The sequence below is a fragment of the Oculina patagonica genome, chromosome 6 (assembly GCF_052425735.1).
Source record: "Oculina patagonica isolate OP01 chromosome 6, crgOcupat, whole genome shotgun sequence".
NCBI lineage: Eukaryota > Metazoa > Cnidaria > Anthozoa > Scleractinia > Oculinidae > Oculina > Oculina patagonica.
In genome coordinates this window covers 25285725-25301090 of record NC_135763.1, presented here as the reverse complement: position 1 = coordinate 25301090, position 15366 = coordinate 25285725, and the positions used below count along the sequence as shown (strand labels likewise).

At 38.9% G+C, this 15366-nt stretch overlaps 1 protein-coding gene across 2 annotated transcripts in view; it reads left to right on the top strand.

Moving 5' to 3' along the window:
* The window catches only part of LOC144656690 (lysophospholipid acyltransferase 5-like), a 20623-nt gene extending 5629 nt beyond the window's left edge, over positions 1 to 14994 (top strand). The window contains exons 9-17 of one of the 2 annotated variants that reach the window (XM_078516933.1): positions 8975 to 9048; positions 9261 to 9369; positions 9867 to 9953; positions 11007 to 11126; positions 11592 to 11638; positions 11858 to 12005; positions 12949 to 13107; positions 13419 to 13546; positions 14190 to 14994. In XM_078516933.1, the coding sequence (XP_078373059.1) occupies positions 8975 to 9048; positions 9261 to 9369; positions 9867 to 9953; positions 11007 to 11126; positions 11592 to 11638; positions 11858 to 12005; positions 12949 to 13107; positions 13419 to 13546; positions 14190 to 14217 (900 nt within the window). In that variant the 3' untranslated portion in view covers positions 14218 to 14994. The remainder of the gene's footprint in view (positions 1 to 8974; positions 9049 to 9260; positions 9370 to 9866; positions 9954 to 11006; positions 11127 to 11591; positions 11639 to 11857; positions 12006 to 12948; positions 13108 to 13418; positions 13547 to 14189) is intronic. The other variant, XM_078516932.1, reaches the window with a different exon arrangement.
* Positions 14995 to 15366: the final 372 nt, after the last annotated feature.

The window sequence follows — 15366 nt, the reverse complement described above, 5'->3', positions numbered from 1 at the left end:
TGGGACGGAACCCCGATATAACGTTCTTCTTCGATATAACGATATTCCCGATATAACGATGAGAATTTAGCAGACCGAACGTAAAATCCTCCCGATATAACGACATTATCAGCACACCGTGATAATGCTGTGTTATGTTCGAATGCTCGGAGATATTAGCTGTATAAGCTACTCTTCAAATCCGAGGGTAAACAAAGTGATGATGATGATGACCGTCACATTTTATTTGCAAAACATCGAATATAATGCAATAACATTACGGTAATCGAGTCATTTCTAACGTTTCTAAAAACAGCTTTGTACGATGATATACGAAAATGATACTTTGTTCTAAGCCTTCTTATCAAAACTATTCTCTTTATCTTCCTCTATATGCAGTAAAAAGTTCTTGTTAGGTTTACCCCGAAATAACGATATTTTCGGTTATTTTAAGGCCATATCGTTATACCGGGAGTTTCGATATAACGATTCTTCGATATAACGATATTATTTTACTGCTCCCTTGGTATATCGTTATATCGGGGTTCCACTCACTCTTTATTTGTGTTTTATTGTCACGTTACGTGAGTGATGCGTGCTCTCTTTGACTTGTTTTGATTGTTATCTTAGTAAAACGCACCCTCATTGATTTGTTTTGATTTTTACTTTAGTGATATTCGCTCTCGTTCATTTATTTTCATTGTTACCTTATAGATACGCGCTCTGATCTCGTTGACTTGTTTTGATTGTTCTGTTAGGGATGCACGCTCTCGTTAATTTGTTTTAATTGTTATGTTAGTGATGCGCGCTCTCGTTGGTTTATTTGATTGTTACGTTAGTGATGCGCGCTCTCGTTGGTTTATTTTGATTGTTGCGTTAGTGATGTACGCTCTCGTTGATTTGTTGTGATTGTAACGTTAGTGATCCCGCTCTGGTTGGTTTGTTGTGGGTTTATTTTGATTGTTATGTTAGTGATGCACGCTCTCGTTGGTTTATTTTGATTGTTACCTTAGTAATGCGCGCTCTCGATGGTTTATTTTGATTGTTACGTTAGTGATGCGCGCTCTCGTTGGTTTATTTTGATTGTTACGTTAGTGATGCGCGCTTTCGTTGGTTTATTTTGATTGTTGCGTTAGTGATGCGCGCTCTCGTTGGTTTATTGTTATGTTAGCGATGCGCGTTTCGTTGATTTGTTTTCATTGTTACGTTCGTGATGCGCGCTCTCGTTTGTTTATTTTGATTGTTACCTTAGTGATGCACGCTCTCGTTGGTTTATTTTGATTGTTACCTTAGTGATGCGCGCTCTCGTTTGTTTATTTTGATTGTTACCTTAGTGATGCGCGCTCTCTTGTGTTTATTTTGATTGTTACCTTAGTGATGCGCGCTCTCGTGTGTTTATTTTGATTGTTACCTTAGTGATGCGCACTCGTTTGTTTATTTTGATTTTTACCTTAGTGATGCGCGCTCTCGTTGGTTTATTTTGATTGTTACGTTAGTGATGCGCGCTCTCGTTGGTTTATTTTGATTGTTGCGTTAGTGATGCGCGCTCTCGTTGGTTTATTTTGATTGTTGCGTTAGTGATGCGCGCTCTCGTTTTTTTATTATGTTAGCGATGCGCGTTTCGTTGATTTGTTTTCATTGTTACGTTCGTGATGCGCGCTCTCGTTTTTTTATTATGTTAGCGATGCGCGTTTCGTTGATTTGTTTTCATTGTTGCGTTAGTGATGCGCGCTCTCGTTTTTTTATTGTTATGTTAGCGATGCGCGTTTCGTTGATTTGTTTTCATTGTTACGTTCGTGATGCGCGCTCTCGTTTGTTTATTTTGATTGTTACCTTAGTGATGCGCGCTCTCGTGTGTTTATTTTGATTGTTACCTTAGTGATGCGCGCTCGTTGGTTTATTTTGATTGTTACCTTAGTGATGCGCACTTGTTTGTTTATTTTGATTGTTACCTTAGTGATGCGCGCTCCTGTTTGTTTATTTTGATTGTTACCTTAGTGATGCGCGCTCTCGTTTGTTTATTCCGATTGTTACCTTAGTGATGCGCGCTCTCGTTTGTTGATTTCGATTGTTACCTTAGTGATGCGCGCTCTCGTGTGTTTATTTTAATTGTTACCTTTGTGATGCGCGCTCTCGTGTGTTTATTTTGATTGTTACCTTAGTGATGCGCGCTCTCGTGTGTTTATTTTGATTGTTACCTTAGTGATGCGCCTTTCGTTGGTTTATTTCGATTGTTACCTTAGTGATGCGCGCTCTCGTGTGTTTATTTTGATTGTTACCTTAGTGATGCGCGCTCTCGTTTGTTTATTTCGATTGTTACCTTAGTGATGCGCGCTCTCGTGTGTTTATTTTGATTGTTACCTTAGTGATGCGCCTTTCGTTGGTTTATTTTGATTGTTACGTTAGTGATGCGCGCTCTCGTTGGTTTATTTTGATTGTTACCTTAGTGATACGCGCTCTCGTTGGTTTATTTTGATTGTTACCTTAGTGATGCGCGCTCTCGTTGGTTTATTTTGATTGTTACCTTAGTGATGCGCGCTGGTTTGTTTATTTTGATTGTTACCTTAGTGATGCGCACTCGTGTGTTTATTTTGATTGTTACCTTAGTGATGCGCGCTCTTGTTGATTTATTTTGATTGTTACCTTAGTGATGCGCGCGCTCGTTGGTTTATTTTGATTGTTACCTTAGAGAGGCGCGCGCTCGTTGGTTTATTTTGATTGTTACCTTAGTGATGCGCGCACTCGTTCGTTTATTTCGATTGTTACCTTAGTGATGCGCGCTCTCGTTTGTTGATTTCGATTGTTACCTTAGTGATGCGCGCTCTCGTGTGTTTATTTTGATTGTTACCTTAGTGATGCGCGCTCTCGTTTGTTGATTTCGATTGTTACCTTAGTGATGCGCGCTCTCGTGTGTTTATTTTGATTGTTACCTTAGTGATGCGCGCTCTCGTGTGTTTATTTTGATTGTTACCTTAGTGATGCGCGCTCGTTGGTTTATTTTGATTGTTACCTAAGTGATGCGCACTCGTTTGTTTATTTTGATTGTTGCGTTAGTGATGCGCGCTCTCGTTGTTTTATTTTGATTGTTACCTTAGTGATGCTCGCTCTCGTTTGTTTATTTTGATTGTTACCTTACTGATGCGCGCTCTCGTGTGTTTATTTTGATTGTTACCTAAGTGATGCGCGCTCGTTGGTTTATTTTGATTGTTACCTTAGTGATGCGCACTCGTTTGTTTATTTTAATTGTTACCTTAGTGATGCGCGCTCCTGTTTGTTTATTTTGATTGTTACCTTAGTGATGCGCGCTCTCGTTTGTTTATTTCGATTGTTACCTTAGTGATGCGCGCTCTCGTGTGTTTATTTTGATTGTTACCTTAGTGACGCGCACTCGTGTGTTTATTTTGATTGTTACCTTAGTGATGCGCGCTCTTGTTGATTTATTTTGATTGTTACCTTAGTGATGCGCGCGCTCGTTGGTTTATTTTAATTGTTACCTTAGAGAGGCGCGCGCTCGTTGGTTTATTTTGATTGTTACCTTAGTGATGCGCGCACTCGTTCGTTTATTTTGATTGTTACCTTAGTGATGCACGCGCTCGTTGGTTTATTTTGATTGTTACCTTAGTGATGCGCGCACTCGTTGGTTAATTTTGATTGTTACCTTAGTGATGCGCGCACTCGTTGGTTTATTTTGATTTTTACCTTAGTGATGCGCGCACTCGTTGGTTTATTTCGATTGTTACCTTAGTGATGCGCGCTCTCGTGTGTTTATTTTGATTGTTACCTTAGTGATGCGCGCTCTCGTTTGTTTATTTCGATTGTTACCTTAGTGATGCGCGCTCTCGTGTGTTTATTTTGATTGTTACCTTAGTGATGCGCCTTTCGTTGGTTTATTTTGATTGTTACGTTAGTGATGCGCGCTCTCGTTGGTTTATTTTGATTGTTACCTTAGTGATACGCGCTCTCGTTGGTTTACTTTGATTGTTACCTTAGTGATGTGCGCTCTCGTTGGTTTATTTTGATTGTTACCTTAGTGATGCGCGCTGGTTTGTTTATTTTGATTGTTACCTTAGTGATGCGCACTCGTGTGTTTATTTTGATTGTTACCTTAGTGATGCGCGCTCTTGTTGATTTATTTTGATTGTTACCTTAGTGATGCGCGCGCTCGTTGGTTTATTTTGATTGTTACCTTAGAGAGGCGCGCGCTCGTTGGTTTATTTTGATTGTTACCTTAGTGATGCGCGCACTCGTTCGTTTATTTCGATTGTTACCTTAGTGATGCGCGCGCTCGTTGGTTTATTTTGATTGTTACCTTAGTGATGCGCGCTCTCGTTGGTTTATTTTGATTGTTACCTTAGTGATGCGCGCTCTCGTTTGTTTATTTTGATTGTTACCTTAGTGATGCGCGCTGGTTTGTTTATTTTGATTGTTACCTTAGTGATGCGCACTCGTGTGTTTATTTTGATTGTTACCTTAGTGATGCGCGCTCTTGTTGATTTATTTTGATTGTTACCTTAGTGATGCGCGCGCTCGTTGGTTTATTTTGATTGTTACCTTAGAGAGGCGCGCGCTCGTTGGTTTATTTTGATTGTTACCTTAGTGATGCGCGCACTCGTTCGTTTATTTCGATTGTTACCTTAGTGATGCGCGCGCTCGTTGGTTTATTTTGATTGTTACCTTAGTGATGCGCGCTCTCGTTGGTTTATTTTGATTGTTACCTTAGTGATGCGCGCTCTCGTTTGTTTATTTTGATTGTTACCTTAGTGATGCGCGCTCTCGTGTGTTTATTTTGATTGTTACCTTAGTGATGCGCGCTCGTTGGTTTATTTTGATTGTTACCTAAGTGATGCGCGCTCTTGTTGATTTATTTTGATTGTTACCTTAGTGATGCGCGCGCTCGTTGGTTTATTTTGATTGTTACCTTAGAGAGGCGCGCGCTCGTTGGTTTATTTTGATTGTTACCTTAGTGATGCGCGCACTCGTTCGTTTATTTCGATTGTTACCTTAGTGATGCGCGCGCTCGTTGGTTTATTTTGATTGTTACCTTAGTGATGCGCACTCGTTTGTTTATTTTGATTGTTACCTTAGTGATGCGCGCTCTCGTGTGTTTATTTTGATTGTTACCTTAGTGATGCGCGCTCTCGTTTGTTTATTTCGATTGTTACCTTAGTGATGCGCGCTCTCGTGTGTTTATTTTGATTGTTACCTTAGTGATGCGCGCTCTTGTGTGTTTATTTTGATTGTTACCTTAGTGATGCGCCTTTCGTTGGTTTATTTCGATTGTTACCTTAGTGATGCGCGCTCTCGTGTGTTTATTTTGATTGTTACCTTAGTGATGCGCGCTCTCGTGTGTTTATTTTGATTGTTACCTTAGTGATGCGCCTTTCGTTGGTTTATTTTGATTGTTACGTTAGTGATGCGCGCTCTCGTTGGTTTATTTTGATTGTTACCTTAGTGATACGCGCTCTCGTTGGTTTATTTTGATTGTTACCTTAGTGATGCGCGCTCTCGTTGGTTTATTTTGATTGTTACCTTAGTGATGCGCGCTGGTTTGTTTATTTTGATTGTTACCTTAGTGATGCGCACTCGTGTGTTTATTTTGATTGTTACCTTAGTGATGCGCGCTCTTGTTGATTTATTTTGATTGTTACCTTAGTGATGCGCGCGCTCGTTGGTTTATTTTGATTGTTACCTTAGAGAGGCGCGCGCTCGTTGGTTTATTTTGATTGTTACCTTAGTGATGCGCGCACTCGTTCGTTTATTTTGATTGTTACCTTAGTGATGCGCGCGCTCGTTGGTTTATTTTGATTGTTACCTTAGTGATGCGCGCACTCGTTGGTTAATTTTGATTGTTACCTTAGTGATGCGCGCACTCGTTGGTTTATTTTGATTTTTACCTTAGTGATGCGCGCACTCGTTGGTTTATTTTGATTGTTACCTTATTGATGTGCGCACTCGTTTGTTTTTTTTGATTGTTACCTTAGTGAATCGCGCACTCGTTGGTTTATTTTGATTGTTACCTTAGTGATGCGCGCACTCGTTGGTTTATTTTATTGTTACCTTAGTGATGCGCGCACTCGTTGGTTCTTTTTTATTGTTACCATAGTGATGCGCGCATTCGTTTGTTTATTTTGATTGTTACCTTAGTGATGCGCGCACCCGTTGGTTTATTTTGATTGTTACCTTAGTGATGCGCGCTCTCGTTGGTTTATTTTGATTGTTACCTTAGTGATGCGCGCGCTCGTTGGTTTATTTTCATTATTACCTTAGTGATGCGCGCGCTCGTTGGTTTTTTTTTGATTGTTACCTTAGTGATGCGCGCGCTCGTTGGTTTATTTTGATTGTTACCTTAGTGATGCGCGCACTCGTTGGTTAATTTTGATTGTTACCTTAGTGATGCGCGCACTCGTTGGTTTATTTTGATTTTTACCTTAGTGATGCGCGCACTCGTTGGTTTATTTTGATTGTTACCTTATTGATGTGCGCACTCGTTTGTTTTTTTTGATTGTTACCTTAGTGAATCGCGTACTCGTTGGTTTATTTTGATTGTTACCTTAGTGATGCGCGCACTCGTTGGTTTATTTTATTGTTACCTTAGTGATGCGCGCACTCGTTGGTTCTTTTTTATTGTTACCATAGTGATGCGCGCATTCGTTTGTTTATTTTGATTGTTACCTTAGTGATGCGCGCACCCGTTGGTTTATTTTGATTGTTACCTTAGTGATGCGCGCTCTCGTTGGTTTATTTTGATTGTTACCTTAGTGATGCGCGCGCTCGTTGGTTTATTTTCATTATTACCTTAGTGATGCGCGCGCTCGTTGGTTTTTTTTTTATTGTTACCTTAGTGATGCGTTTGTTATTTTGATGCGTTTGTTATTTTGTTATTTTGATTGTTACCTTAGTGATGCGCGGGCTCGTCTGTTTATTTTGATTGTTACCTTAGTGATGCGCGCTCTCGTTGGTTTGTTTTGATTGTTACCTTAGTGATGCGCGCTCGTTTGTTTATTTTGATTGTTACCTTAGTGATGCGCACCCGTTTGTTTATTTTGATTCTTACCTTAGTAGTGCGCGCGCTCGTTGGTTTATTTTGATTGTTACCTTAGTGATGCGCGGGCTCGTCTGTTTATTTTGATTGTTACCTTAGTGATGCGCGCTCTCGTTGGTTTGTTTTGATTGTTACCTTAGTGATGCGCTCTCGTTTGTTTATTTTGATTGTTACCTTAGTGATGCGCACCCGTTTGTTTATTTTGATTCTTACCTTAGTGGTGCGCGCGCTCGTTGGTTTATTGTGGTTGTTACCTTAGTGATGCGCGCACTCGTTGGTTTATTTTGATTGTTACGTTAGTGATGCGCGCGCTCGTTGGTTTATTTTGATTGTTAACTTAGTGATGCACGCTCTCGTTGGTTTATTTTGATTGTTACCTTAGTGATGCACACTCTCGTTTTTATTTTTGATTTTTACATTAGTGATGCACGCTCTCGTTTCTTTATTTTGATTGTTACCTTAGTGATGCGCGCTCTCGTTTTTGTTTTTGATTGTTACCTTAGTGATGCGCGCGCTCGTTTGTTTATTTTGATTGTTACCTTAGTGATGCGCGCTCTCGTTGGTTTATTTTGATTGTTTGCTTAGTGATGCGCGCTCGATGGTTTATTTTGATTGTTACCTTAGTGATGCGCGGTCTTGTTTACTTAGTGATGCGCGCGCTCGTTTGTTTATTTTGATTGTTACCTTAGTGATGCGCGCTCTCGTTGTTTTATTTTATTGTTACGTTAAGGAGATGTTACACGGGACAACTTGCGACAAAGATATTTCGCGCAACAATGTTGCGCGCGAATCGTTCTTCGTGTAACATGGTACTGGAAACGATTTTGTTCGCAACATTTTACTCTGCAACAACAAGATGACGAATATTTAGAAAGTTGGCTCGTGTAACAGGGTTGCCGTCGATTTTCGCGCAACACGTTCCCAGAATTCTGTTCAACATGGCCTGAATGCGCGTGCAAAATGTTGCGAGTTGACGTTGCGCTGAAAACCGTCTCGTGTAACATGCTTGTTGTCAAGTACATTTTGTATGATGTTGCGCGAAAAGTTGACTCGTTTAACATGCCACGAAAAGTTGACGTGGTGTTACGATAAAAATCTTTGTTGCAAGTTGTCCCGTGTAACATCACCTTTAGGCTATGTTTACACGGGACCCTTTCCAAACAGATCCGGTCCGAAAATCGAATCGGATCTGGAATCGGTCCGGAACAGCGAACAGATCTAAACCTGGACCTGCTGTTTTGCAGGTCCAGTAGATCCGTTGCGGACCTGTTCCAGAACGGTCCCGTGTAAATACCTGGGACGGTCCTAAACGGTTTCATGTAAGCAGAAGCCGATCTGGTCCGCTCCGGTCCTTTGTAAAGTGGCCTTATCGATGCGCGTTCACTCGCTACACTCGCTTGCGTTTTTATTGATATGTTAGTGATGCGCGCTCTGTTTGTTACTCTTAGTGATGTGCGCTCTCGTCGCTTTGTTTTCATTATTACTTTAGTGTTATGCGTTCTCTCTTTTGGTATGCTTTTTTTTAACGTTGGTGCTGCGCTTTGCTATTGATTTGCTTTATTGTTACTGTAGTGATTTACGTTCTCGTCAATTTGTTTTAGTAAATGTTATGGTGAGGTGTGTATTGTTTAATGGTTTTGATAGTTTTGTTTAGTTATGCTTCCTGTTTGTTTTATGTTTCAATGTTGCGTTAGTGATGCCTGCTTTCTTTTTTTATTGTTGCGTGAGTTATGCGCAGTCTTATTTATTTGTTTGATGCCTTCAGTTTTTGCTTTGTGTTTGATTGTTAGTTATGCGCGCTTACTGTTTTTGGGTATGATCGTTCCGTTAGTTACTTGCGCTGTCTTTGTTTTGTGCTGTTGAACGCGATCTTTTTCATGTTTGGTTGTCTTTATAATCGAACAAAGTGAAGCACACGTTATTATATATTTGGTCTCTCTTTTTTCTCTCAAGTTTCCAATGAAGAAATATCTGGCTTTGGTAGAGGGAAAGCTAATTGACAAGAAGGACGATGCCTCTAATTCTCGGTGAGTTTACGGATCCGATTGAGGGTTTTTTGTCGTTGCTCTAGCGCAAAACATAATCCTTCTTCGAAGAGAAAAAAATACTGTACGCGCTTTAACTTCTAGGATTCTGTTATGTATCCCTTTGGAGCACCATTTTTTCAACTCCCTTGTTTTTTTTCTTTATTTTGCTAGGGTAAGATAATGTTTATTTTTTTGTGTGTGTTTTGTTGTAGGGTTTTAGCTGGTGTGAAGCGTTTTACTCTTGGGTTAATTTATCTGGCGATGTACACCGTGCTTCAACCGAAAGTGAAAGACAACTTTCTTATAACGGATGAGTATGATGTAAGTTTTTCATAACCAAAGCAAAATTTTCATGTTTGATTCAACAAAAGAACAGCTCATCGGTCGAGTTAAAACACGATCGACATATATGTATAGATATGGATATGAGTCAGGGTATGAAGAGCCTTATAAACCGTCTGTCGTGCTACACGAGTAGTTTTATACGCCGTCGAGAAATAAGGTTCACTTTTTGAATTCCCGTAAAATTCCTAAAGAGTTTTCGATAGCATAGATTAATCAAAAACAGCACGATCACTACGAGCGCTGTCATGTCAGCTTGGCGCCGTAAAGTGCGGTCATGTTACCTAGCAACGTCAGTTGCAACAAAATTCGCCGGCTCAATAAAATCTGGGAATCACTGTAATTTTCTTTCGATATTCTTACAATTCGTCATTATTGTTTCTTTTCTTGTCAATAAAAAGACATACATATGTATATTTCTATTTGTGCCGGTTTTTCTTTCTGACATTTTTACCTCTCCCTAATTTTTCTTTCAGCAAAAGTCGTTCTTTTATAAGCTTTGTTACGCCATTGGTACTACTAAAGTCAGCGTTATGAAGTACCAAGCCGTCTGGTTAATAGCGGTAAGTACTGCTGAGAAGTGAGGACCACAATATCCCGTCCCTATTTGCCAAGCAACGAAATTGAGAAAACACTCCGTTTGCAAGATTTACTAGACAGCGTTAAATCTCCGGATTTAACGAAATTGCTCCGTTAACAGTTGTTGCTTGCTTTCTAGAATTAGCAAGTAACAAAAATGAGGCTCTTCCAGGGGTTTCAGAGCCGGAACAACGGGACATGGCCATTAACCTTTTGGGAACATGAGAAGGAACATAATACTGGGAAAACGGGAAGGAGAACATATTTTAAGGAACAGGAACACGGGAACATAAGTAAAATTTTTTTGGGAACAAGGAAACATGGCCCCTCAAAAATCTGCATTAATAACGAAACTGATGACTCTTTGACATTGACATTTTCCTAAAAATACATCGCCTAAAATGCACTGTGTGAGCGCTCTTTATCAAACCCCTCAAGTCCAAATATGAACATGTTAATTCTCCGGAATGCGTTCAGACCTTTTTGTGGCGAAAGGATGGGACTCGCATAATTTGTCTTGTTCAATTTGTAATGTAAAGATAAACGCAATAACGAACAAACAACTACTAAAGTTTTAGACAAAAAGGTTAAGATTTTCCTCAGTGGCACTGTGTTAGAGTAATCCAATACTCTTTTGACCGTTTCTTTATAGATGAATTTCATACAGTGTGGAAATAATTTATAGAGGAGACCGTTACAACCACTTGCCAACGGACTATCAAAATTTGGTCGCAAAGATGAGGTGTTCGAATTCATAAATATATGAAGGTCAAAAAATGTTACTGTTAGTACAGGCAACTCTCGCCTTGCGGACATCCCGCTATTGCGGACACTCGCTATTACGGAAAAAATCCAGATCCCCGGCGAAATAGGTTTGACTGAAAATGACTCTCGCTATAACGGACACTAAACGACGCCCCGAGCGTTTCCGCAATAACGAGAGTTGACTGTAATTAGTGTAGGTGACCACAGCGTTGCACTTCAAGGTTGGATTGTTCGTCCATGTTCTTATTTGTAATGGTTTTCTGCTTTTTTAGGAAGGTTCTTGCATCATATCAGGTCTGGGCTATAATGGCCGATCAGAGGATGGTCGTATCAGATGGGACGGCTGTAGTAATGTCCATTTACTTCTATTTGAGACCGCTTACACATTTCAGGTATGAAACAAATCATTGTACACCAACAAACGATAAAAAGAATTTTCCATACATACATTTTGCATCCACTTTTTTCAAAATCGTCACACAACGCTCACGTTACACATCGTCACAAAACGCTTCTTCTTACCAAAATAACCGCTGTTATAGAAAACTAACATGACAGTAGCTCTAATGGGTTTGGTTCGTCCACACATTTGTTTTTTCACACATTTCATTGTCTTTGAAAAGCCTCTAGGGGGAAAGTCAATAAAGTATGTATGTATGTATGCATAAAGACAATAAAAACAATTATAGATTTCACAAGAAAAACTTAAAAGGCTCGGACAGTACTTTCTAAACTTCGTTACTCAAGAAAGGTCGTCGTTATTGGCAAACCCTTTACGCTGCTATAGTTGACCTCTGGTGTGACTACCTTAATAGTCTTTCGTTTTGCTAACGGTCCTCCCGTTTGTTTCCCAATAGCATGTTATAGATGCTTTTAACTTGAACACTAATCAGTGGATGTTTAGGTGAGAATCTTTCCTAACTGTTCAATATATAAGATCACTTTCAGGATTCATATTTTAGATAAAGCATCTCTTAACTATTGTGACAAGTATTCCAAGTCAGTTTTTATTTTCCAAAACATGGTAGACGAAAAAGAATTCTAGCCAATCAGAATAGTCTGTTTTTAGCCAATCAGATGCGAAGCCGCGTTTTCGTCCTTTCTAACTACTTTTCATTTCAAGGTATTTATACAAAAGGCTGCGTTTCCTTGGAAGCAAACTCCTATCACACTTTTTAACACTCGTGTTTGTGGCGTTGTGGCACGGTATCGCTCCTGGCTTTTTCCTGTGCTTCATTGGAGAATTTGTTATCATTGTAATGGAACAACAGGTGAGAGAAACAAATTATCATAAACCAATAACAAAAGACATTTTTCCGCTCTGTCTACACTACACGATGCCAGCTTAATTTGAGCATAATTAGCAATTTTATTTCAAAATGTCTAAAGGTGATAGTATATAAGGCTGTATTGTTTTAGTAGAATTCTCAAGTACGTCCAATTTAACAATTTTTAATTTGTTCTACATTATAAAGTATAATTAATCTTCACACATTCCGAGTTCACGCGAATTCGTATACTAACTTCTGATGTTATCTGATAGTGTACGAGTTGCTCAACCAATCAGATTGTCGCATTTGCATTAGTATACTGGTAGAATTCGCCTAGTAAACTATGGTTGAAACACCGGGCATAGCGCCATATAGTACTACGATTTTGTGGCGGTATAGTCCGATTTTGTAGTAAGAAGCGTGAGAATTTAAAAATAATAAATAAGAAATAAAATTGACGGTTCGGTGCCTTAGACCTTATGCTTTCGCGACTTTGTCGTTTGTTTGACAATACAAGATGACGCTGTTGTTAGTATTGCGACACTAAAAGCTTGATTCATTTGGTTTATTTGGTTTATCCTGCTGATAAAAGTTAACAATTTTCTTCGGGGAAGGGTACGAAAGTCATTGTTAGGGCCAGAGGGTGGGGAAGTGAATTTGTTAGCATATCTAGGAGCATAGCAGCTGCTCTAGAGCATAATCAAAGCACAATATATAGTCCGTTTTTTTAAGTTGACGCCAAGCAGGTTAATACTAACTTTTTCTGGAGCATAATGGGTCAACTTCCAACACTGAAACGTGTCGAGTGGTGTCACTGTTCCCACTGACACTTTAAAGTGGACAGGCGAAAACAACCTTTTGCTCGTGGTTAATTGTTACGAACGCTATGGTACAAGTATAATTTAACCAGTCACTTTTTTATCTTCTCTCCTTTTTCATTCAGCTTTTAGGTCTTTGTCGCCGCTTGTTTTCGACATCATTCGCAGCTTTCCCGCTGTTAGTAAAGATACCCATCATCCTCTTGGGTATTTGTTTACGACTCTCTGGCGTCGCTTTTTTCTTGATTCCGTTTCACCTGAGGAGACTGGACTTTACAATCAAGGTAATCTCCCAGAGTTAGTCGACAACTTAATAATTTTTCGTGGTCCTGATGTATCCACCACACAAAATTGATTCAAAAATAGTAAGGTTATCTTGATAATAAAAAGATGAACGTCTACCAACACATGTTTCATTTTTATTACTTCCTCGTGGAAGAAATGTTAATCATTCGAAAGAAAATCTTTTTTTTTTTTGACAAACTCTTGAAATTAAATAAGTGCTTTACAGGTCTTTCACATAGATTAATTTTGCATCTTTTTTATGTTCAGTGGAGTTGACTTATAATATTTTGTTTCTTTTATCCTATTTAAGGCATGGCGTTCCCTGTACTACGTTGGCCCAGTTATATTGGCTATGTGGTTCATTCTTTACCCGACGATTTTCAAGCCGTTGGCAAGAATTCATTTGAAGAGAAAGACAAAGGATCCGAATGAAAACAAGTAAGACAATATTTTTTTCGTATCCTATATCAAATGTATAACTATTATTTCAGCAGAAAACAAAACACTTGCTTTCTGATTCCTGTCCTTCTTTTACAATCATTCATATAATCCAGTACATCTATCTACCGAAAGGATATGAGTGTTTCCTTTTTCCCATATTTCCCTTTAAAGAATCTGTTTGATAGTAAACAACAAAGATGCTAAATTTTAAGCTCGACGATAAAAGATGAAAATGGATTGTTCAACAATGACACGAGCATGGGGCAAAGAAAAAAAATGTGAGTCCCCGATGGGAATTGAACTCATGGCCTCCCAGATACCGGTTGGGCGCTCTAACCATCTGAGCTACGAGAGACTCGTTGATAGCTGAGCCATTTTACTAGGTTGATATGCGACACGCGTCCTGCATACTGCTAAGATCAGCAATATCGGTCCAAATCGTATCATACATATCAACGTGGAGGTCATGGGTTTGATTCCCGTCGGGGACTCAGATTTTTTCTTTGTCCCGTTCTCGTGCCCTTGATATTACATATCAATCGCGGAAACTTTTGCTATTTTCACATTACAGTAAATATAATAGATAGCAGAACCTTTAGAGTCTCCCCTTATCACACTCATATTTTATTTTCTTTCGAAGATTAAAAGAATCCACAAAAGAAGAATAAAGACATTTAAACCAGTGGATCTTATCAAGCTTCAGTGTGTAGCTTTCGTCTTGTTCTACATCAATGACAGACATTTTATTTTAAGGAATGATAATTTATGAATACGAATGCCTATTTCATTTGAGTTCAGTCTTGTAAATGTCATGTGAGTATTTCTAATTAGAGATGTTTTCGGTTATCATTTTAAACAACACGCGCTTGAGTTGCGCATGACCCTTGCTCATAATAAATTCATAAGCCATTTTTTTGGCTAAATTGTAAAACATAGATTTATCTAAAACATATCAAGGATGTTAGGGGATGATGGAATTACATCATGATTGCCGTTTTACTGAAAGATGACCGTCTACTGTGATGTTACAAGCCCTTAACATTTTAACAGCTGATAATGCGATTTTGTGTCCAAGTTTTAAGTAGTAGATAAAATATGAGCGAGAGATCTGTATGGGCATTTACAATGGCGAGCCGTTAGGCGAGCCATTGTAAATGCCCATACAGATCGGACGCGAATATTTTATTCTACTTGTGAAATGAAAACAATAAATTGAATGCAAAGTATTGTTATGTGAATCAGTAGAGATCTGTATCAAAAGTTAATGAATACTAATTAGCTGAGCAGGAGTTTGTATCAAAAGTTAATTCTCTCGTTTGATTTGTATTGGGGTTTACAGTTGTGTACATGTGATCTGAATACTGTGCTGGGATTGGTTTGCACCCTCATGAATTGTTAATGAATTTTACAATGACTATATAGCCTAGAGATAAATCATTACGCCTTTTGTGTTCTGACAGAAACGAATTCCTCATAATTAAAAACTGCTGGAATGAATGAATGAATGAAATACTTTATTAAAGTGTCTGAAGTATTTAGCTTAAAAAAACTAATTGTGGACACTATTTACATTATTATTTATAACCCACCCATTAATTTTTGCGCGCGCTTATTGGACAAAACGCATCACGTGGTACAAAATCGGACGACGGGTATCAGCGAATATACCCCGTCCGATTTGATATCCGTCGCCCGATTTTGTAGGCAAGCACAAAACAAACGAATGAAGTCACTTTATTCAATTTTTACGTTTAATAAAATCACGGAGTTAAAAATTTACGTAAACCAATCAACTTACATTTGTTTTAACCACAGTT